At 38.3% G+C, this 23141-nt stretch overlaps 1 protein-coding gene across 1 annotated transcript in view; it reads right to left on the minus strand.

Annotated features, from left to right (window-relative positions):
- Positions 1-23068, minus strand: part of hnf4a (hepatocyte nuclear factor 4, alpha) — a 39028-nt gene extending 15960 nt beyond the window's left edge. The window contains exon 1 of the mRNA XM_033969845.2: positions 22909-23068. Within this exon, the coding sequence (XP_033825736.1) occupies positions 22909-22957 (49 nt within the window). The 5' untranslated portion in view covers positions 22958-23068. The remainder of the gene's footprint in view (positions 1-22908) is intronic.
- Positions 23069-23141: the final 73 nt, after the last annotated feature.

Here is a 23141-nt window from a genome sequence, read left to right on the forward strand (position 1 = left end):
TCGTGTCTTTATTTCGCAATTGCATCTGTAAATCAAGATATGAACATTAATAACAGTCCAATCAGACGCGTTCTTTCCCTGAGATCGCGCCCACTAGCGTTAGCAACAGATTTAATTGACAGCGTTGGTAAAGCGCCTGCTCCCTGCTAAACCAGTGGTGCAGGCGGGAAGGAGTGTTACCTTCAAAAGTGTTACTCCAGATTGGCTCTTTGGTTGCTAGAATACTCGCGGTCAGAATTTCGTATGTAGAATTCGGCTCAAAATTGGCCCCTGTAACTGCTCCAGCCTCGATGAGCTTCATGTAACTGGAGCTGAACGCTGTGGGTGACGTCACACTCACTTACTCTGCTTCTTTATACAGTCTATGGTTACAAATGAAGACAGATACATTCATTCCAAACCAGTTTCAAATGGATGACTGATTTATCTTGTATATTTTTAAAAAAGTGTGAGTTTATTTTATGTAATTTTATTTTTATTATATTTTTACTGCTGTTTCATATTTTATTTGTATATGTGCTTTGCATGAAACTTTCTTAATAAAAACAGGTTAAAAGGAGGTGCTGGAGCTGGCCAAAAGGAGGAGTGTGAGGTTATAAATGTGTGTGTTTGAGCATAGAGTTTGAGATAGAGGATGGCTGTGGACCTCTCCATTAAAAAGACTCAAACTGATCACGCAATTAAAATTTTATCAAACGTAGAACCCAGAACCTTGTGAGGCAAGAGCCCTAACCACTGCACCACACAACTGTTCTCAACAATTGAATTAGTGCTGGCATGACATCTATATAAGACAAATAAATATTGAAAATCTGCTGCCTGCAATGAGTAACTGCCCCACACGGTAAAATCTGACTAGTTAGGACAACTCATAATGTGTGGATACTATAGACTGTATAAATGGACACAGCTAACGCACTAGCCACATTCCAAAAGTCAGTTTTTATAGGTTAACAAAATGTCTACTTATAAATTGCCTTGTATCCAGAACACAGACTACTTCAATAATTTACAAAGATCTGAGTCTGGTCACTATTGAATCTCCCCCAGGTTCAGATGGGCGTGATTGACAGGTGGATTAGCCAATCAGAGCGAAGCACTAAACTCTGTGGTTCTGAGTTGAGGGAAAAGTCACTTTGTAAATGTGAGGTGAGCAATGAGCTCGCTCGTTCCACATATATCACTGAAATAAACAAATCTGATTGGACGATCATGTTTAGTTCTGGCTCAAGATTATAAGTAGTACACACCCTACTTATTTAAGTTATTTCTAATGAACTATTTTAATAAAGGCCTTTGGCACATTTGTGTAATCAATGCTCAAATGACTTTAAGATGCCATGTTTACAGCGCATGCATCAAGAACAATGAAATTATATGTATATCACTGGACACAAACTGTCCCACGCATCGATCAGATTGTTTTCATAAATAAACAGTGGCTCTTGCCCAAGCGTCCAGCTCCTCATGGGTAAACAGTAGCCTTGTATTTGAAGAGAAAGTGGCAGCACACGACAGGTCAACGATCTTCAGTTCAGACGCAACTCTGCAATAAAGATGAACAACTTTACAATGTGCTCAAACTATATGTGCTCAAATGAAAGGCCCAGTCCCATAAAAGACACTACGCCCACAAGCAAACACATTACAAAACCTGTGAAGTGTGAACACAGCAGAATATCTATAAATATAGCTCATCTATAAATGAGCTATAAACAGTGGTGGAAGGTAATGAAGTACAAGTAGTAAAGTACTGTAACTAAGTAGAGTTGTTAGGTATCTGCACTTTACTTAAGTACATTTCACAGTGTATACTTTTACTTTTACTTCAGTACATTTGAGAGCAGTATCTGTACTTTCTACTCCACTACATTTTTTTACTGGACTGAAAAGTAAAAACTACTTTTCATTTGATTTGAGGGGTTATTTTTTACCATGTTCGTGGAAACATCCTGACTACAGTTTTTGAGTTCAAGCTTCGGCTTTGAGCAAAAATAAATACACAAAATTCATCAGAAAAATAAGAATTGATTTGTATTGTTATTATGACCAAACTATGTCTCATTTTGAATCAATATCACTACATTTACACTTTAAGAAATGAACAACACTTGTGTGAAATACTTTTGCTTTTTACTCTTAAAGTACTTTTTTAAACAGGAACTTAATTACCTTTAACTTTAATTTATATTTGAGTAGGTAAGGTGCTGTAGTGTAGACCTTCCAAAACACATCACAAAAATGTTTGTATTAATTGTTATACAGTTAATATAGTGTCTAGTCAAACTGTTTTACTACCACAGTTGACTTTGGTCAACTGTGGTTGATTTTAAATGTGCTATAAAAAATACAGTTTGACTTGACTTAATGTGTAATTCTGTATGTAATTGTAATGCCTCTCAAAGCACTACACCATAGTCACTCAAGTTAAAACTTTAATGATGTAAGTGAGGCTGCTGATCTGCACCATCAGCTCCTCCGACCACCAACACTCACACCACATTCATACTAGGCCATGTGGGTGAAGTGTCTTGCCTAAAGACACAACAACAGAACTTTGTCTGAGCGGGAATCAAACCTCCATCAAACTCAGGTTAGGATGGAACAGTACTGATCTTCCTCCTGATGCCCCTCGCTCAAATGGGGCAAGAATTGTATTATATTTCTGAATTCAACATTTGGCATTTGATAAATTAATAGTTTTCATAGTCAGTGAATCAGTGTATTTTTAGAGTAGCTGTTGTATTTGGACAAAGTGATGAATGAATTTTAGAATAATCTTTCAGTCTTTAGCATTTTATCTTCATTTTTGTCTTTGCCGCATTGTTTGTAATTTTTTGGATTATTTTCCTTGTCAAAACCTGCACAGGTGAGAACCATCAGAAACTAACCTCAGATGGAACTGTTTACATGGCATTTCGGTAATTGGATAACTCCAGAAATCAGATTATGATCAGATTAATCAATGATCAATGTAAGATTACAGGGATGTGGTGATGTCACCTAAAAACAGTGAAACTAAAGTGATTAACTCTGGGTCTGATTAAGAAGCTGCTATCACAACAAAGCAGCCTGAGACAAACATACTGAGGGCTAACGAGTCTGAGGCAAAGAAATGAGAAGAAGAAAATACTTCGGTCTTGCATTGATTTCATTACATGTTTTAAATGTGTTTTAAAACAGTGAAATACGTAGATTCAGTTCAGTCTTTAGACAACTTTTGTGTTTTTAATATCACTGACTTTTATTTGAACTTTTCAGAAAAGATTATTTTAAATGCATTATTTTAGTTTTAAGTTTCTATACATCTTTTAAGACAACTATTGATTATTGAATGAATGAGGATATGAGCATTTTGTATTTGGCATTATTGGCATAAACAATAAAACATATGGTTGACGTGTAGCACCAATGAGTGTCCACTAATCCAACTCGAGACAGCTCTAAGCCACAATATACTATCCACTTATTTTATGCTCAAAAACAGACACTTTCCACCACCCACTCCTCCTACTGGTGAGCCTCTGTCGTGCTCTAAGTGAGTGACAGGTGAATTTAACCAATCACAGAGAAGTGGGGACTTTCAGACGCAGAAGTAGCTCTAGTTACCTCTTAAACACTGTACTAAGAAAAAATGAATCAAGATAAACTCGAAATAATGATCTGGCTGTTAGAAAATCTGATATGATTTTCTTTTTATTATTTTATTTGCCCCTCCCCCCATTAATATAATTGAGATAAGCAGGCTTCCATCAGAAAAATTGCATCCAGAATCTTGTGGTAGAAGTAAGTACTGTAAACACTGTAATCAGTGTTCAATAATGAGCTACAGTAAAACCCCTTCATAACCTACACCTTAACTAAATAAACATGTAGGTTTTTGAAGTGTGCGTTTGTGTGTACAGGGGTCACGAATTACGCCATGTCTTTTTGTTCGATTTGTCCTTCTCTGCAGAGCTCATATTTGCACAAGATCATTATTGCAAACGCTGTAAGCAGAGGAGGGAGGGGCAAACGGTGGGTACACTGCACAAAAGAACATCTAATGTTCAAATAAGTTTCCATGGACATCAGAATAGTAATGATAGTGGTGAACTTTGAGTGGCTTTTAGTTCTACTTTATTAACATTATATGACCTGAGATCATGTTTCATCCATGTTAAATGTTGTTACCTCCTCAAAAACAGACCTGGAGTTGTGTTTTGTTTCATTCACACATGTTTGAGTAACACTTTATTATTAATCTGTCTACATCTGCATAGTTCAAAAAGCTCTGTTCTGTGATGCCATGCAGCGGTAGTTTTCAAGCTAACAGCTCCTTTTACCTTTAGTTCAGTAGAGATTGGTAATTCCAGGGTTGATATCATCCAAATGATTCTAGTGAAGATGTGTGGAGTTTAAAAAAACAGTGGAGCACTTCCTGTATCACCACATGACATCACAAGTTGGAACAGAGTGTTTTCAGCTTGAGAGAAGAACACAGCCTAAATATGCAGGGTATGAATCAAGAATTTGAATTTGCTCATTTCAAGTGCAATAATTTTCCCTCTGACTAAAACATGTTGAAACAAACCACATAACCTAAATCCAACTAAATAAGTCAAATTTGTCTTTCAGTACAAATATATTGCAAAAGCAGCACTTAAGGTTAAAACACATCGCTGTGCACTGTCTGCATCATCTAATTATAAAGTGTTTTTATTGTCTGCAAACCAAGAAGTAAGGCTGGTGCTCTGTTAGCATGCTAGTTGTTGTTAGTTTTACTTTGACAACAAAACTCTGCTCTGAAAGCTGTGCAAAGTGCTTATAAACTCATCGCTGTGAATAATTACGATGCTCTGAATGCATAAGGTAAGTGAGAAATAACTTTGGACCATTGCAAACCATTTCAAATGAACGTGCTCTGTTTTTCAGGCTTTTAACACAGTAAAAATCAGTGTCTTTAACTTATCTCTCTGTGTGTAGAAGGTTTGAAAATGACTCACTCATGCCCATCTTATCTGAGGCCTCATTAAAAGTGCTGTTATCGCTGCTCTCATTCCCGAAGTCTGTGAACTCCTCGAAGAATAGCCATATATTGGGCCATAAAGTGCAATCTGCAGGTTATGGGCGTCTTAATCATGAACTGACAAACTGTTCTGATACAACACTTATCATGGCTTTGAGGCGCAGGCTTTCCAACACTGCAAAAATCACACTTAAAGGGCCCATATTACGGTATTTTCTGATCTCTATAATAATGTTGTTTCCTCATCACAAACAGACCTGGAGTTGTGATTTGTTTCATTCACACATGTTTAACAGTGGCTCTCCAACCATGTACCAACAAAGAAAAGATTTGGCTTTCCAAATACCACCAGATCCAGACCAGGTCTATAACAGGACTATTCTAGGTCTAATCTAGGACTTGCGTAATCTTTAACCATTTATTTTCAAGACTCCATATTGCCATCAATCCCCATTTTCCCAGTTTCTTTCATTAAATCATTTTAGGTGAATATTTAAAATGTGCAAATCATAATGATCCTCGGGTGTCAGAGATTATGAGTATAGAGCAGACACAACAGGTCTTCTTTAAGGGTTTTGGGTTGATGGGAGAAAAAGCCCAGAGTAAACCCTCCCAGACACAGGTAGAACATGCAAATGTGAGTGAGAGTGCAAGAAAATCAGTTTAGCATGTGCTTGAATACTCCACAAATATGTCAATGCTTTCAAGACGTATTGATTGACACAGTTCTACAGCAAACTCCTGCCGTTTCTATGTCTGTATTATAATCAATATTACAGTGGATGTCTCGATACTAACATTGTAAACTTGATTTGAATTCTAAGTTCTAATTCAATTCTTCTTATCACAATGACAATAACAGGCACTCTTTATTGATAGAATGTAATTTTTAACATTAAATGGTAGTACTTTCTTGTGTCCTTATATCTGTGTACTCCCTCAGTGTCCAGTAGGTTCATAGTGGTCCATGGGTGTAAACTAGTCTATGTGTCTTATACTTGTGAAAGATACAGCTCAACATCATTCTAAAGTTATTCAGGAAAGGTTCATTTCTGTCCTGTGAATGGGACTTTTTTAGTATCGATACCCGCTCAAGTATCTAGTTTAACTTCTAGTTTTAGTATCAATTAGTATCTGATTTTTGATACTTTTGAAAACCCTAATTACATTTTCTGCCTCTGAAACAGTTCAAGAGCATTTACTGCAGCTCCTCAAGTGATCTGCCCAAATCAATGATGGCTTTTTTGCCCAGTCCAATCGCAGTCATTCAGATCTAACCATAACAAAGCCTATAATAACGAGCTTCATAACAGCAGCAGTTACAGGCCGCAGCGACGCTCCCATAATCAGTCACTACTCACTGCCCCGGGGCTAAAAGTCACGGTGCCTCAGGCCTGATGTAACACAAGTGCCATGGAGTCTCCCCTTTGAAACTTCAAACTCCAGTTTACGAACAAAGTCCTGTTCAAGTTCTAAATAGGAATCTCCGACCACTGAGCAAACTCCATTCCACCTCGTGCTTTTGTGCCTTAGTACTCGGTCTCTCACACGCATACAGCCTCTGAGCTTTTACTTCAAACTCAACGAGGAAAGTTACTATAGCAAAGAAGCGTAAATACAATGGGATACACACAGGAGGACTTATTTTACTGGACTAAAGGAACGTGGGACGAGAGAGTTTGAAGGAGGATTAGAACATGGAGGAAAGGTCTACAGTGTGAACAACAGGAGACATCAGCTCATGGAGTGACTGCAGCAGGAGCCCAGAGGTGAGTGGAGTCATGGCAGAGACCTTGTCAACAGATAACTATCTGCAAACAGCTTATGCAAGCCCCAAGCACGGCCACATCCGACGGAGACCACAGGAGCATTTCTGAGGGAAAGAGGGATGTTTAAATGTGAAAACAAATGAAATCTCATTAAGTTTAAGAGGAAAGAATTGGAAAATATTTAACGCAATTTTGTTTATTTTTTGTAATTATGTTTCAAGAGGAAAGTACACAAGGAATGCATTTGACCTCTACACCCTGTCTTATGTCGTACAGATAAAGTTAAAAAGATGAAAAAAGTCTGTATATAACTGGCCTATTTTTTTATTTTAAATCCTTGAACATACATAGGCCTGTGTTATTTTTTCACTGTATGATAAGATTTAAGACGTAAAAGTTTGAACTTGATTTGAAGAGAATAAAAGTGACATACACTTTTGACGTATAATGTATTGTACTGATCAGATCCAAAACATCAGTTCAAATTGTATTCAAAGTTTTTTCCACATACAAAACTAAAGTCACATTCCCAGAAGCCTCGGAGCCTTGTGACCAATCATGTGACGGCGCGATGGGCTTATATAGAGTTTCAGTCGTGCAAAACTAACCTGATAACTCAATGCAGTGGGATATTTTGAGTGATGGTGAAAAAAATATGTTTCAGTTGGAAAAAAGGGCAGAATTTGGGTTTCAACTCAGCTCCATAAAAGTGGAAACACTGCAAAAAATGATTCACATTGTGAATATTAGAGTGATATTAGAGTTTTGATAAGCGCAGACAATATATGTGAGGGAACTATTATCATTTCATTTTGCGTTTAAATTTTTGTTTCATTCATTTAAGATCGATATAAAATTATAATATTACATCAACCAGAGTGAATGAAGTAGCCAAAATATTGGGAACTATCTGCCTCATTTGTTGTTCCAGTACAAACTTTAATATTTCAAGTCAATTTCTTTGCCAAAGGGCCAGAAAATCACACTTTGGCAAGTTTATTTTCTTATTTTGAGGTCAATTATCTTGAAATCTGTCACGAAACACTTTGGATAATCTGCGCTCTACCGAATTAATCCAATCTCTTCAAAACTGCTCAATCCAGATGAGTTTTCTAAATTCAAATTGCTTTTTAACCCAAGCTAGATGTTATTTTTTGCGGTGAACAAGTCTCCGATGGCACTTTTAAATGACCAATCCCAGTTCACAGCACACAGACGTGAGTAGCACTTTTTAAAGAAATTGTACGTTTCAGAGTACTTTTATAGCCGCATACTTTTACCCCTACTTGAGTAATCTTTTTTTTATTGAAGTAACAGTACTCTTACTCGAGTAAAAGTTGTGGTTCCTCTTCCTACTGTGAGTCTACAAGTGATAAACGCTTTATCTGAACATTTGTGTTTCTTGCAGCTCCTTCAGATATGATTTAGTTTTGTCCTGACAGTTACTCTTTAAGTTACTCTTACTTGAGTTATTTCATGGACCATTACTTTGTACTTCTACTTGAGTATTATTATTTTGAAGTACCAACTTGAGTACAGTTTTTGTCTACTCTACCACCTCTGACAGAACATACCAGCACTGTATTCTGTTTGTTCAGAGTTGATTTCATTCTGTTAAAAATTATACTAAAATTTCACACTCAATTTTGATACGAAGGAAAAGTAATTAACTCATCCTGACAGTTATTATTACTTGAGCAGTACTTCCCCCAAAAATTTTTTAGTCTTGAGTAATTTCATGGACCACTACTTTGTACTTCTACTTGAGTAATACGATATTTTGAAGTAGCGTTACTCCAGTGGTGGAAGGTAATGAAGTAAAAGTAGAAACGTACTGAATATTTAGGTATCTGTACTTTACTTAAGTACATTTTACAGTGGATATTTTTTACTTTTACTTGACTACATTTGAGAGCAGTATCTGTACTTTTTACTCCACTACATTTTTGAACAGGACTGAAAAGTAAAAAGTACATTTTATATGATTTGAGGTGTTATTTTGACCATGTTCGTGGCTTTGAGAAAAAATAAATACAAAAGTCATGAGAAAAACTAAGAAATTGTATTGTATTGTATTGTTACTGTGATCAAAATATGTCTAATTTTAATCAATATCACTACATCAAAATTAAAAACACTGAAATACTTTTACTTTTTACTCTTAAAGTACATTTTTAAACAGGTAATTTTTTCATGTGATACTTTTACTTGAGTAACTTTTTTACCTCTGTATTTGTATCTGTACTTTTACTTAAGTAATAAAGTCAAGTACATCATCCACCACTGCAGTACTTTTACTCACTACTCTAGCACCTCTGACAGCACATACCAGCTCAGTATTGTGTGTGTCAGCCTTGTATATCTTTGTATATCTTTGAGTTGATTTGATTATTGTAGTGTGTCAGACTTCTTTCCAAACGCAGGTAGCCTCTGTGCTCTAAATAAGTAAACAATTGCATCAATAAAGAGCTGAGGCCGAGCTGGACGTGAATCAGTCACAGCTGAAGATAAGACCTGAGAATCATTAACGTGTTTGTGCAGAAACTTTAGAGCCATGTCCTCGTCAGCAGATCTGTCCCATTATCTCTGCATCTGAGCTCATCATAAAGCCTCCACCAACTGCTGACCTCCACAACCAGCTAACCTCCACACACAGGTCAGCCCCACAACCAGCTAACCTCCACACACAGGTCAGCCCCACAACCAGCTAACCTCCACACACAGGTCAGCCCCACAACCAGCTCATCTCCACACACAGGTCAGCCCCACAACCAGCTCATCTCCACAGCAATATCACAGCCCTGATATAGACCCCTACAGCAAAGGTTACACTTAGAACTGCAAAGATTAATCTGATAATTGTGACTAGTCCACTAGGAAAAATATATATAATTTGGACTGGGTTTAAACTGGGTTCAGACCTGTTTTAGGCTGGGTTTAGACTGGGTTTAGACTGGGTTTAGACTGGGTTTAGATTGGGTTTATACTGGGTTTAGACTGGGTTTGGACTTGGTTTAGATCAGGTTTAGACTGAGTTTAGACTGGGTATAGACTGGGTTTAGATCAGGTTTAGACTGAGTTTAGACTGGGTATAGACTGGGTTTAGATCAGGTTTAGACTTGGTTTAGATCGGGGTTAGACTGAGTTTAGACTAGGTTTAGACTGGGTTTAGATCAGGTTTAGACTTGGTTTAGATCAGGTTTAGACTTGGTTTAGATCGGGGTTAGACTGAGTTTAGACTAGGTTTAGACTGGGTTTAGATCAGGTTTAGACTTGGTTTAGATCAGGTTTAGACTTGGTTTAGATCGGGGTTAGACTGAGTTTAGACTGAGTTTAGACTGGGTTTAGACTTGGTTTAGATTTGGTTTAAAACAGTTTTGGAATTGGTTTAGACCTGGTTCATACTGAGGTCAGACTGGGTTTAGACCTGGTTTAGACCATGTATAGACCGTTTTTAGACGTGGTTTAGATCTGATTCAGACCAGGTTCAAAATGGGTTTAGGCCTGGTTTAGACCTGGTTTAGACAGTGTTTAGACTTGGTTTAGTCCTGGTTTAGACCTGGTTTAGACCTGATTTAGACTGGTTTACTCCTGGTTTAGTCTTGGTTTAAACCTGGTTTAGTCCTGGTTTAGATCTGGTTTAGACCTGATTTAGACTGGTTTACTCTTGGTTTAGTCCTGGTGAAAGGTGCACTATGTAACATTTCTGGTGAGAGATCCGCCACCTGCTTGTCACTATAGAGATGTTACTGCTTTGTCTTATCTTACATATCTATTTCCATGGAGACAGTCACAAAACACAAAGAAAAAGAGCTTTTTATACCAAAGACAGAAAACATTCACAAACTGACCACCTACAAAAAACAGTGTTATAACAAGGACTGCAACAAATACACCTCCCGTATTTAATTCTATTACATTTTATCTATACAACACATTTAAAATACAACTTAAACTGCTTCACATAAACAACAACAGACAAAAACAGATATAACAAATAAAACTTTTTTTAGCTGGGCAAACTTATTTTTCCCAGCTAGAAGCAAACACCAGAGGTGGGTTTTTATGAGCAGAGTTAAAACAACTTGCATTTTGAATATTCTGCTGTATTATTAACCTTTTCCTTTGTGAATGTGGAAGTTTAGGTTTTTCCCCATTAAGTTTAATGTAAAAGCAAAAGTACATGTTGACACAATCAGACCACTTTGCGCTATCTGCATCACTTTGTCGTGAGCTAATAAGAGTGAGCTGTGTGCACCATAGTGAGAGCTGATTGGCTGAGCTCTGAGTCCGCCCTGCTTCACTTTTATAACTGAAAAAACTAAAACTGTGGCCAAAAGCTGAAGGTGGAAACTAGTGACGAGCCAAAGGGTTTGTGAGAGCTGGGGCCGCTCAGTTTCTTAAGTAAATGTGTAGATGTGGAGATAAAAAGTTACTCAAGTAAAAGTATCACATGAAAAAAATCTACTTAAGTACATATACTTAAGTAAAAGTATTTAACCACCTATTAAAAAATTTACTTTAAGAGTAAAAAGTAAAAGTATTTCACACAAGTGTTGTTCATTTGTTAAAGTGTGAATGCAGTGATATTGATTTAAATGGCACATATTTTGGTCACAGTAACAATACAAATTGACTTCTTAACCTTTCTTATAAATTGTGTGTGTTTATTTTTATTTGCTCAAAAACTGTTTGCTCGAAAACTTTAGTCAGGATGTTACCATGAACATGGTAAAAATTAACCTACTTTTACTTTTCAGTCCAGTTAAAAAATGTAGTGGAGTATAAAGTACAGATACTGCTGTCAAATGTAGTGAAGTAAAAGTAAAAAGTATCAACTGTGAAATGTACTTAAGTAAAGTACAGATACCTAAAAATTCCACTTAAGTACAGTACTTTAGTACTTGTACTTTGTTACCTTCCACCACTGCCAAGGACTAGTTGTAAATATGATCCTAGATTAGGTTTTACAGCTGCAAGAACCACTGGAAAAATGAGAATAAGCTTGATAGATAAAATATTGCATTCTGCTAACAGTTTTGCTCATTGCTAACAGTTCAATTTTAGACTTAAACAAAAGTTGGCACGGTTCCATGTCTTCTCCATCAACAAAAAATGTAACAAACAGGCTTCATTGTAGTTTTAAAGAGCTTTAAATGTGCACTGTGAAATATTTCTACTACCTGCTTGTCTCCATGGAGATGTAATTGTGTTGCCCGGAATGTTCCACAGTCTAGCATTAAACTCATCTATCTCAGTGACAAACAGGTGACACCTCAAGTCCACCATAAGTTGGTAAGGTCTCTGAAGAGGTGCAGTAAGATTACATGCTTCTCAATGTATGTAAAAGTAATAAGAACACCTGGAAAGGGATAAAAACAAAAGATTTATGTTTAATGCCATACTGTGGGACATTCCAGGCAAAACAACAGCATCTATGCGGAGACAAGCAGGTGGCAGATCCACCATTAGAAAAGTTACATTGTGCGTCTTTAAGTCACAAGAGTAAACTAGTGTTTGTGGACTCAAACTGCAGGTTTTGGAAAAAGAGACATCTGGTTTATGTAAATTATTTAATTTTTGTCTTACGTGTTTTGTTATGAGAATATAAGATGCTGTTTTCTGTTTAAGCTCAAATGTAGTTTTTCACTCAAAGTCAGAGAACTCTTCTCAGCACAACTACAAGCCTCTGGCCTATTCACTTTCACTGCTCAATGCTGTCACCATGTGGTCGGACACAGTAGTACAACTATCTTTCTGTACTCAATATTTGTGTTGCTTCATATTAAGCAGATAACATGCCCTACTTTTATAAGTGTGTGTCAATATTAAGCAAATGGCTTCCCTCTGAAGACAAAACTGGTCAATAGAAATGTAAGAATCCAAATCTCATGCTAAACAACAAAACAAAATGCTATATGACAGGTATAGCTGGCTGCACTTAAACAGAGGAAAGGATGGTGGTCTTTGCAGATGCCCCTTTGATTTTTTTGAAGTTCGGCAACAAGCAAAAACTGTATTTATGCTAAAGAGCTGGCACCCGTGTTAGAGGCTGCAACAATGATAACTGGACAGGGACGGGTCAGGAGTGCATGACTTTATAAACAAATCTGAACCGGATGAAGTTGAGTTGTATCTATCGTCAGTATATTTTATTGCTAAGAAACCGTCTTCACCGCAATATCTGCAAACTCTAGATGCTCTTCATACACACTAATCAATAATTAAACTGTCAACCATAGACTGTATACAGAACTGGACTAAGTGACTGTGACGTCACCCACAGCGTTCAGCTCCAGTCAAATGAAGCTCATGGAGGCTGGCGGTTATTGGAGCCGAGTTCCATATTTGGAATTCAGGCCGTGAGTATCATAGCAAACAAACAGCAGTGGAAGATAGCACACCTTCCCGCCTGCACCACTGGTTTACAACAAAGCGGGTGCTTAGCAACGCTGTCAATCAAACCTGTTGCTAATGCTAGCGGGAGCGACCTTGGTGGTGCCTGATTTGTTCATATCTTGATTTACCAACAAAATAGCAAAATAAAAACACCAGGATCATGTGGAGCGGGTTAATACGAACATTTTAAGACCAAAATGATGAGCCTGACAGCAGCAGTTACACAGAGAGGGGACACAGTTTTTCAATAGAAAGTGAACTGGAGTCGAAGGAGCTGGATGTGCGCCCATGCTCACCTTCTATTTGGAACGCAGCAGCAGGTCAATTGTTTATTTGTTTTTTGTGATCCAATGTCACAGACTGCAAGAGCCAGATTTCACTATTGTTTTTGGCATGAAATCTCCAAAAGATCATTCACAAATGTTTAACCTGATGCTTTCTATGAGGGGCCCATAGACTTTTACTATTATTGGCCTATATGTGTGTAGAGTTGTCAAAAGTAGTGAAAATCAGATACTAAAATGAGTATCGAAACTCATTTGTGCAGGTATCGGTACTACATAAGTCCCATTCACAGGACAGAAATGAACCTTTCCTGAATATCTTTAGACTGATTTTGAGCTGTATCACTGTAACAAGTATAAGACACATAGACTAGTGTACACCCATGGACCACTATGAACCTACTGGACACTGAGGGAGTACACAGATATAAGGACACATGGGAAAAGAAAACAAAGTATGAACATTTAATGTGAAAAATCACATTCTATCATCTAAATAAAGAGATCTATTGATAAGTATCAAAATTGAAACTGTAGTAATGTGACAACACTAGAATGTGGCGATGCCATCTAAAACATAGCAATATTCCTACCTGTACAGTGAAAGTGCAGCGTCCCATCGCATCCATACATCCAGCCCAGCCAGGCTCCTGACCTCAGTACAGAACCAGGGGCCGCTATCAGAGAGGAGGGGCCGATCACAACAGTAACAGAGCCATGGACCACAGCACAGAACCCGGGATCGATCGACAGTACAGGGGAAGGGCCACTGTAACACTCTAAGGACGGGGCCCCGAGCAGCTAAGGGCCACTGCATTAGGGTAATCCGCTAATGCCTGTCACAATGAGATTTGATTGGGCTGAAACTGCAGGATTACTGTTGTTTGAGTAAACTGTAAAAAACTGAAAAACTTCCTCTCTTCAAATATCAGAGAGCAGGAGAAGAGAGGGAAGAAGAGAGGGGTCAGTGACCAGTACATGGGTGACGCTTTATAATTACTACACCTTAATTAGCCTCAAGTATTGAGAAAAATTCAGGCTTAGTATACATTTGTGTTGTGTGTATGTGTATGTGTATGTGTATGTGTATATGTGGTATTTCCATGATTTTGGAGGGGGTAAAGTGGAGACAGCAGAGAAGAATGCTAGTGCTAGTAATTCATAAGTGAGAAAAGAAAATATAGAGAATGTAAATGGGGAAAAATAAAAAATAAAAATACATAATGGTGATGATAATAATAATAATAATAATACATATTATTATTATTATTATTATTTGTGTAGTAGTAGTAGTAGTAGTAGTAGTAGTAGTAGTAGTAGTAGTAGTATATACTGCATCATTAGAAGGCCTGAGCTGCAACAAATGACTATCACAATAAACTAGGTTACTAACTACTTACTTAAGGGTTTGGGTTAAGAGTTAGGGTCAGAGTAACACTTAAGAATCTACTAAGCCTGAATCATTCTTAATAGCCTTTTTGTTTTTATGAATGAAAGGTCACATTGGTCACTCTAGAGCACTACTGGCCCATTTGAGACCAAATGAGACCAAATAAAAGTCAGAAACAGCCATACGTTTGTTAACACAGCAAAGTAATTAATTAAATTAAATTAATTCAAAAGTAAATCAACTGTTTGCAGCTATGAACACATAGTAAACAATATGTACCATTTTGTATTTATGTGAAGTGAGAGGTTTGAGGAGGTTTTGAGGAAATTATATGTAATTCCCTACATTCTGGTGTGTTTTATGTGTAATATTCACTGTACAAAATTATCATTATTCTTTCTGATTCTTTCTGATGCTCAGACAAATAGATAACTGCCACAGGCACACAGGTAGTGTTGTCTCGACTGACAATGCTTAAATCCAGGCTAGAAATGGTTTTATTTAGCTGTGCATATGCTCTTTGAGTGATCATTTTATGATGATGCTATATTGTGATTGTAATGTCTTTCTTAAATCTCTAAAGCACTTTGAATTACTTTGTGTACAAATTGTGCTACATAAATAAACTTGCTTTGCCTATTAAAAAAACATTAATAAATAAAACAGAATCATTAGAATGAATACTCTTTGGTATGCTGCAAACAGATACAAATACAAACTTAATAAATAGAGTATATTTTTCTCAATTAAAGTGCAAAGAGCCCTCTGGAAGCTTTAAAGAGCCGCATGTGGCTCTTTAGAGAGTGGCTGCAGACCCCTGCTATATCGATTTTCCACTTTCAGAGCTCTAAAAGTGCTTTACATCAAGGAACCACTCACCCATTCATACACCAGTGTACACAGACACTTGGGGCGAGGTGGGGTGGATTATGAATGTCTATGGCTCATTACAGACACAAACTAACTACTTAAGTGTTACATTCAGCTGTTTATTTCTTGCAGTTCATATTTTTGTAACAGTATTGTACATTTAGAATACATTTTGGAGATAATCCTGCTTGATTTGATTTCAATATTATCATATTGTCTATGTTTACTTCAGCAACATATTGCACTTCAAAAGGTGTTATCGTGACATGCCTACTGACCACTCAACCAATCATGTTTTTATGTTGAGAGTGGGATTCAAACTACCAACCTTTGGATCAATGGACAAACACTCTACCAACTGAGCAACTATGGCTCAATTAAGTCTTTGTTCCAACTTGATTAAGGCTAAATAAGTTGTAGTTATTATAAGTGTTATTGAAATGTGTCCTCTGCATTTGACCAGTCGTTCAGTGTTTCTGGCTTAAACCTGTCAGTAGCAGTGGGACCCAGAGGGACCCAGAGGGACCCAGAGGGACCCAGAGGGACCCAGAGGGACCCAGAGGGACCCAGAGGGACCCAGAGGGACACATCTCCAAATCTGAGCCAGTATCCAGGGCAGGGCTGTAACATAAGGCAGAGCAGACAGTGCACTATGGTCCGTACTCTGGGTGTATCAGACTTGTGTATTATGCCTACTCTAAAGCAGGTTTAGTGTTTAAATGTTGTATTGACCTGTCTGGGCTTCTGGAGATGCTTTGAGGACTACATTTCACCAAAGATACTTAGTTTTTCATCCCACTGCCTATTGTGCAACACTTGTTTGCACATAGTAAATGGTCACATTTTTATATAGGGCTTTTCCACCTTCAAGGCACTCAAAGCGCTTTACAAGTGCTTTACAGCGCCTTAAGAGCTGTTTGAGTCCTAACTAGAACCAGGAAGTACTTCACACATGCGTCTTGTGCTCAGATCTCTGCACTGCCTCCTGTGGCTCAAAGAATAGACTTTAAAGCAGCTCTGCTTGTGAACAAGTCTCTCCATGGCTTAACACCAAAGTACATCTCCAACATGTTAGTGCCATATGAACCATCTCACACTCTGAGGACTTCATGGACCGGCCTCCTGCTGGTGCCAGAGTCAGGACTAAACATGGGAAATCAGCGTTTCCGTTTTCTGCAGCTAAAACCTGTAACAGTCTTCCTGAAGATGTGAGACAGGCCTCTACTTTTACAATGTTTAAATCCAGGCTTCAAATGGTACGGTTTAGCTGTGGATATGACTGAAAGGGTCTTATTCTGACTCTTCTCTTTGAATGTTAATTTTGTGATGATTATTTGTGATTTTTTTATGTTTTGATTTGTGTGATTTTAATGTCTTTCTTATTCTGTAAAGCACTTTGAATTACTTTGTGAACATATTGTGCTACTGTGTGGGGAGAGGCAGGTTAAGTGTCTTGCCCAAGGACAACAGCATTCATCTGTGGGAATCGCATCACCCATCTATGGGTCAGTGGACAAAGACTGTACCGACTGAGCTACTATTGATACACGCATGTGTATGTTCCATATAGGATCCAGTACTAAAGCTTATATATATATATATATATATATATATATATATATATATATATATACTAAAGGCCATAACCACCACCTCATCTCACCAGTCCAGACGAGCGCAAATGCAGGGATATTTTGCATGTTGATGGGAAAACCCCAGACACAGGAGAATATGCAAACTTAACAAAGAGACCTGACACAATCCAGGAGTTAAAACTGTGATCTCCTTGTTGTGAGGCAACGTTGCTAACAGTTTTAGCTGCCACTGACATAGGGGCAAAACCATAAGGTTTACAGATTGATATCAACACTGAGTATCAGAATTATGGCTATGTTTCTAACACCAGGAACACAATTCACAAGCTGGTCTGAATTGCACAAACTAGAGAGTTGCAACACAAAAAGGGAATTTCTTAAAATTACTAAATCTAAAGTCTGTGCTCAACAGTTTGCTGTCACCACTCACTTGCATAGCTAACATGTCCCTTCAATCTGGAACATTTCCAAGAGCTTTGAAAACTGAGGTTATCAAGCCTCTCCTAAAGAAGAGAAGTCTTGAAGACAATATTGAACAATTACTGACCAATCTCTCTGCCACTTTTAGGCAAAGACATTGCAAAAGTTGTTTGCCACCAGATTTCTCCAAATGAACAACTCCTTTGATGTCTTCCAATCAGGTTTTAGACTCCACCACAGCACTGAGACTGCTCTTATCAAGGTGACAAATGACATCAACCTGAACACGGATGCAGGCAAAGTCTCAGTCTTGATCCTGTTAGATCTGAGTGCTGCCTTTGACACTGTGGATCATGGGATCCTCTAACAGAGACTAGGGGACTGGGAGGGCATCTCTGGTACTGCACTAAACTCGCGCAAGTCCTAACTAGAAAACAGAGAGTACTTTGTTGAAATTGGAAAATGTGTCTCAGATAAAATGTCCCTGACCTGTGGGGTGCCCCAGGGGTCAATCCTGGGACCCCTGTTGTTCAATCTTTACATGCTGCCGTTAGGACACTTAATACGCAGCAATAATGTGTCCTACCGCAACTCTGCAGATGACACTCAGATCTATGTCTCACTGCAGCAGGTGAATATGGACCAGTGGATTCACTCTGCCACTGCATCCAACAGATCAGTGTGTGGATGCAAAACAACTTTCTCCAGCTAAACTCAGACAAGACTGAAGTCATCATCTTTGGCCCACAGAAACACAGAGAAAGTGTCAGCAGTCACCTCCAGTCTCTCTCTCTAAAACCTTCAAATCAGGCTAGAAATCTAGGGGTAATAATGGACTCAGACTTGAACTTTAACAGCCACATCAAATCAATAACATCTGCAGCTTTTTACCACCTAAAAAACATTGTAAAAATAAATGTATACAGTCAAAACCAGACTTGGAGAGACTTATCCATGCATTTGTCTCCAGTAGGTTAGACTCCTATAACGTCCTGCTCACTGGCCTCTCCAAACGAGTGTTAACACAGCTGCAGTACATCCAGAACGCTGCTGCTCGGGTCCTGACTAGAACCAGGAAGTACGAGCACACATACATAAATAGTAAAGTAGTAAATAAACTAATCCAAACTACTCAGTATAAGATCTTCCCTCCTGTACAGTTCTTGTTTGCAGTGTTGTATAAGCACCGGGCTGAGGGGGTGTTTACACTGAGACTGTGATAGAGCCAACAGTCTGAGCTCCGTCTGTCCAGTCCTGCAGCTCCATGTGTGTCTATGTGGGTCTCTATGAGCGACCTACCCACTGTAGTCCGCACTCCAAATCAACACTGCACTTTTTCCATCAGGGGGCGCTATAGTAAAACAGTCAGATGGTTATGTGGGAGTTTTTATGTCAGATGCGCTGCCTGTTTCAACTATAAATGAGCATTACAATTGAGGCAATGATGACAATGTTTATGCTTGAAGGGGAATGTAGTCAGTGAGAGAAAGGGAGGGAGAAGAGAAAGAAAGAGAAAAGGAAGGAAGGAGGAGAGAAACGTGAGAACTAGAGCAAGAAATAGAGAGAGAAGAGAGGAGGAGAGACATAGAGAGAGATAGAGAGAGCACTAGAGCAAGAAATGGAGAGAGAGAGTAGGGAGAAGGAGAGAATAGAGAAAGAAATAGAGAGTGAGAGAAAGGTGGAGGAGAGAAATAGAGAGAGAGAAAGGAGGAGAGAAATAGAGAGAGAGAACTAGCTTGAGAAATAGAGAGGGGGAACCAGACTGAGAAATAGAGAGAAGGGTGGAGGAGAGAAATAGAGAGAGAAAGGAGGAGAGAAATAGAGAGAGAACTAGCTCGAGAAATAGAGAGAGAGAAAGGAGGAGGAGATAAATAGAAAGAGAGAACTAGCTCGAGAAGTAGAGAGAGAAAGGAGGAGGAGAGAAATAGAGAGAGAACTAGCTCGAGAAATAGAGAGAGAGAAGGGAGGAGGAGAGAAATAGAAAGAGAGAACTAGAGCGAGAAATAGAGAAAGAAGGGAGGAGGAGAGAAATAGAGAGAGAAATAGAGAGAGAATTGAGGAGAGAAGTAGAGCAAGAGAGAAATAGAGAAAGAGAAGTGGATACAGAAATATATAGACAGAGAAATACAGAGAGTGAGAGAAAACTAGAGAGAGAGAGAACAGGGGAGGAGGAGAGAAATAGAGAGAGAGAGAAATACAGAGAGAGAGAATGGAGCCATAGAGGAAAGGAAGAGGATGAGAAAGAGAGAGAGGGAGAGAAAGAAAAGAAAGGGTATACTTGGAATGCATTCCTCAGCAGCAGAGTAGAAGTATAGAGCTCTTTGGCCAGTGTGACAGGATGCTTGGACTCGAGGGGCAGTGATGATTTGCTTAGACAGGATTAGCTTTCTCTTTCTATCTTACGCCCGCCCACTCGTAGGACAGTCGGCTCCTGTCTGCACTGCGCTCACTGTTATGGTCTTTTGCAGCTTTGGATCATGTTTCATCTGGGTCCCAAATGCTTAATGCCCAAATCGACTTTTTGGAGCTTTCGATCATGTTATAGCATTGTTTCCTCATCAAAAACAGAACTGAAGCGGTTTTATATTCATCCATGTTTGAGTAATATTGTGATCTCAATCCACAAATGATGATGTGCAGTAGTTTCATTAGCGGGATGCACACTGACTAGGTTGTGATAGAGCTCTGAAGGGGGAGTGAGCAAGGGGAAAGAGAGACTCAGAGCATCAAAAATAAAAAATTAAAATATTATGTTGTTTTCTGAAAATATAGCATTTTCAAAACAATAAGAGTTAACACGATGATCTAAATATGTTATGCAGTTAATACCCCATAGAAGAAAAATATCCCCTCTTTAAACTTCCTTGATTATGAAACTAAAATCCATGTTTGAGTTTTGAGTTAGTCCATAGTTGCCATAGTTGTCATAGCAGTTACATGGAAAGTGAAACAGACACAACATGAAAAGAACACATTTCCACATTTATCAAGTTAAATGAAACCAAAATACCAATGCAAAGGTCTCCTATGAGAAGTACAATACTACTTCATTTGAAATAATAGAAGGGGCTCCTATTTGTTTTTCACAGTGAATGTGGGTCAAACAGAAACTTGGAGCTGCAGAGGCCAAAGATCTGTGATAAATGCTCTGTTTCACATGGATGTCACTGTACAGCTCCTGTGCGTTCACTTTGTATGGGACAGACCACAACTGTTCTTTAAGGAGAAATCTGAATCCTTATGAGAGATGATTCATTCAAACAAGCTATTTCAGGATAAATTATCTTTAACTCTGAAATATCTTGGGCTAAAAGTTCTACTCCACATAAGCAATTAAAGGGACAGTATGTAGTCTGCACTCTACTGGTTTAAAAAAGTTACTACAATCACATCTGACCCTGTGTGTCCAGAGCCTTAACCTGCAGACAGAGACACATACAGTGTGTCTCATCCTCAGTTTATGGACAGGCCTCATGTGAAAGAACCTCAGAATTCACTCACTGAGCTGTAGAGGCTGCACTAGCACTGATTCATGATTGTCTGCAGGTGCTAGGGTTTAGGTAGTGGCCATTCAGATCAGAGAGAGACATTTTAGGTTTAAACCAACTGGATTTCAACACTGAAACTGGCAACTCAAATGAGAGACTCGTGTGAGGCTCGTTCTGCTAATCTACCAAATTATAACGTAAACAATTTGTCTAGGAACACTGATTAAGTTTATGAAATTTGCATCAAAATCAAAATCTTAGATACAGTTCATTTAAGTTTACAGGATTCTGTTTTGACAATGCTTACATCTGATTCGGCTACTTATGTGTGAATACATGACAGAGCGAGTAATATTTTTTGGGGTCAGTGTTTGTTGTGTGGACTTTTTCTTTGCACTACTGACATTTTTAGTTGTGTTTTTCTGTATGATAAGATTTGAGCCATAGAAAGTCGAATTAATAACTTGTATGACTCATTTCAAATGCAAACTAACAACTAAAGTGTTTCATTTTGCTGTTTATTTAATGCAGCTCATGATTTTAAACAGTATTGTAGATTTAGAATAGTTTATGTGGTTTAAATCTGCTCTTGGGTTTTTGTGAAATAAATTAGTTTCAATATTAGCATTTATTATCTATATTTATTTCAGCAATATATCGAACTTCAAAATGTGTTATTGTGACAGACCTGCATTTGATCAGCTATTATACGAGTAACTATGGAAACGTTGGGTCATTTACATTAGAAACATTTATTGACTTTATATTTCTTGCACTTTCAGATCTCCAGGCAGCAGAATGAGAAGCCACAGAAACAACAACAACACTGCTCCTTCTGCTGCTCTCCAGACCATCTGACTGCGTTACCCACAATCCCACACTCCTGTTTGCCATCACACACTGCCAATCTCTGCCATTTTTTGAGTTGGTGGAATATCGTGGAACATTTCAGACAAAGTGCACCTTAAAAATCGTGAAATATCATGAAAACAGTTAAAGGAGCACTAACTGTTCTGGTGGAGCATCAGCCACCTGCTTGTCTCCATGGATACATTATTGCATTATCTGCCCCACAGTATGGCATTAAATGTAATCTATCTCCATGGAGAAGCAAGCAGAAGGCAACACCAGGCCAGTTTACAGGTCAGATCTGTGGAGATGCGACCCAGCTCACAATACAAAATGCCTATTTTTCAACACATTTGTGAGCAATAAAAAAAACCTTAGTAAAATACATGCTATAAAGATCAGATCCAAGTGAAGCAACAGTATCTCCATGGAGACAAGAAGATGGCGGACCCCCACTAGAAAAGTTACTTAGTGCACCTTTAAATAATCTCTAAGTGGTACAAGTATTCAATCTAACCTGGTTTAAGATACTAAAAACTAAAATTAATATTTTAAATTAAAGTCATTTCAACTTACTCTAAGATCCTTTTGTCATCACCAAACTAATGCACACAATGTCTACTAATTTATATATATATCTATGTCACCTCTTGCATTATCATCACACAAGTCACAATACAACACAATGCAGCTCCATACAACTCTATACAAGCCAAAAGCCCCATTAAAATCATCTCTCGCTGACATTAACCAGGACACAAGCCCAACAGCTGCTGCTCTGTCCCTGTTTCTCACCTCCTTCGCCTGTGCCTCCGATCACAACAAAAGCCTCTTACCGTAAGTCCTCTCTAGTCGAGCACTCACTTGCGAATTCACATTGACCATTTCTTCTTGTTTCTTTGTCCTAAAAAAGTCCAAATGTGTCAATTTTCCACCATAAATAAGGTTTTCTTGCGGTGCGGCAGCGTGAGAAGGCAGTTGCTGGAGCAGGTAGGGCCTGGGTGCTGCCTGTTATCTTATTGATTTTCCTAATCTGGGCGGGGAGGTTAAACAGTAACTAAAGGACTTG

The sequence above is a fragment of the Periophthalmus magnuspinnatus genome, chromosome 7, assembly GCF_009829125.3.
Source record: "Periophthalmus magnuspinnatus isolate fPerMag1 chromosome 7, fPerMag1.2.pri, whole genome shotgun sequence".
NCBI classification, from domain to species: Eukaryota; Metazoa; Chordata; class Actinopteri; order Gobiiformes; family Gobiidae; genus Periophthalmus; species Periophthalmus magnuspinnatus.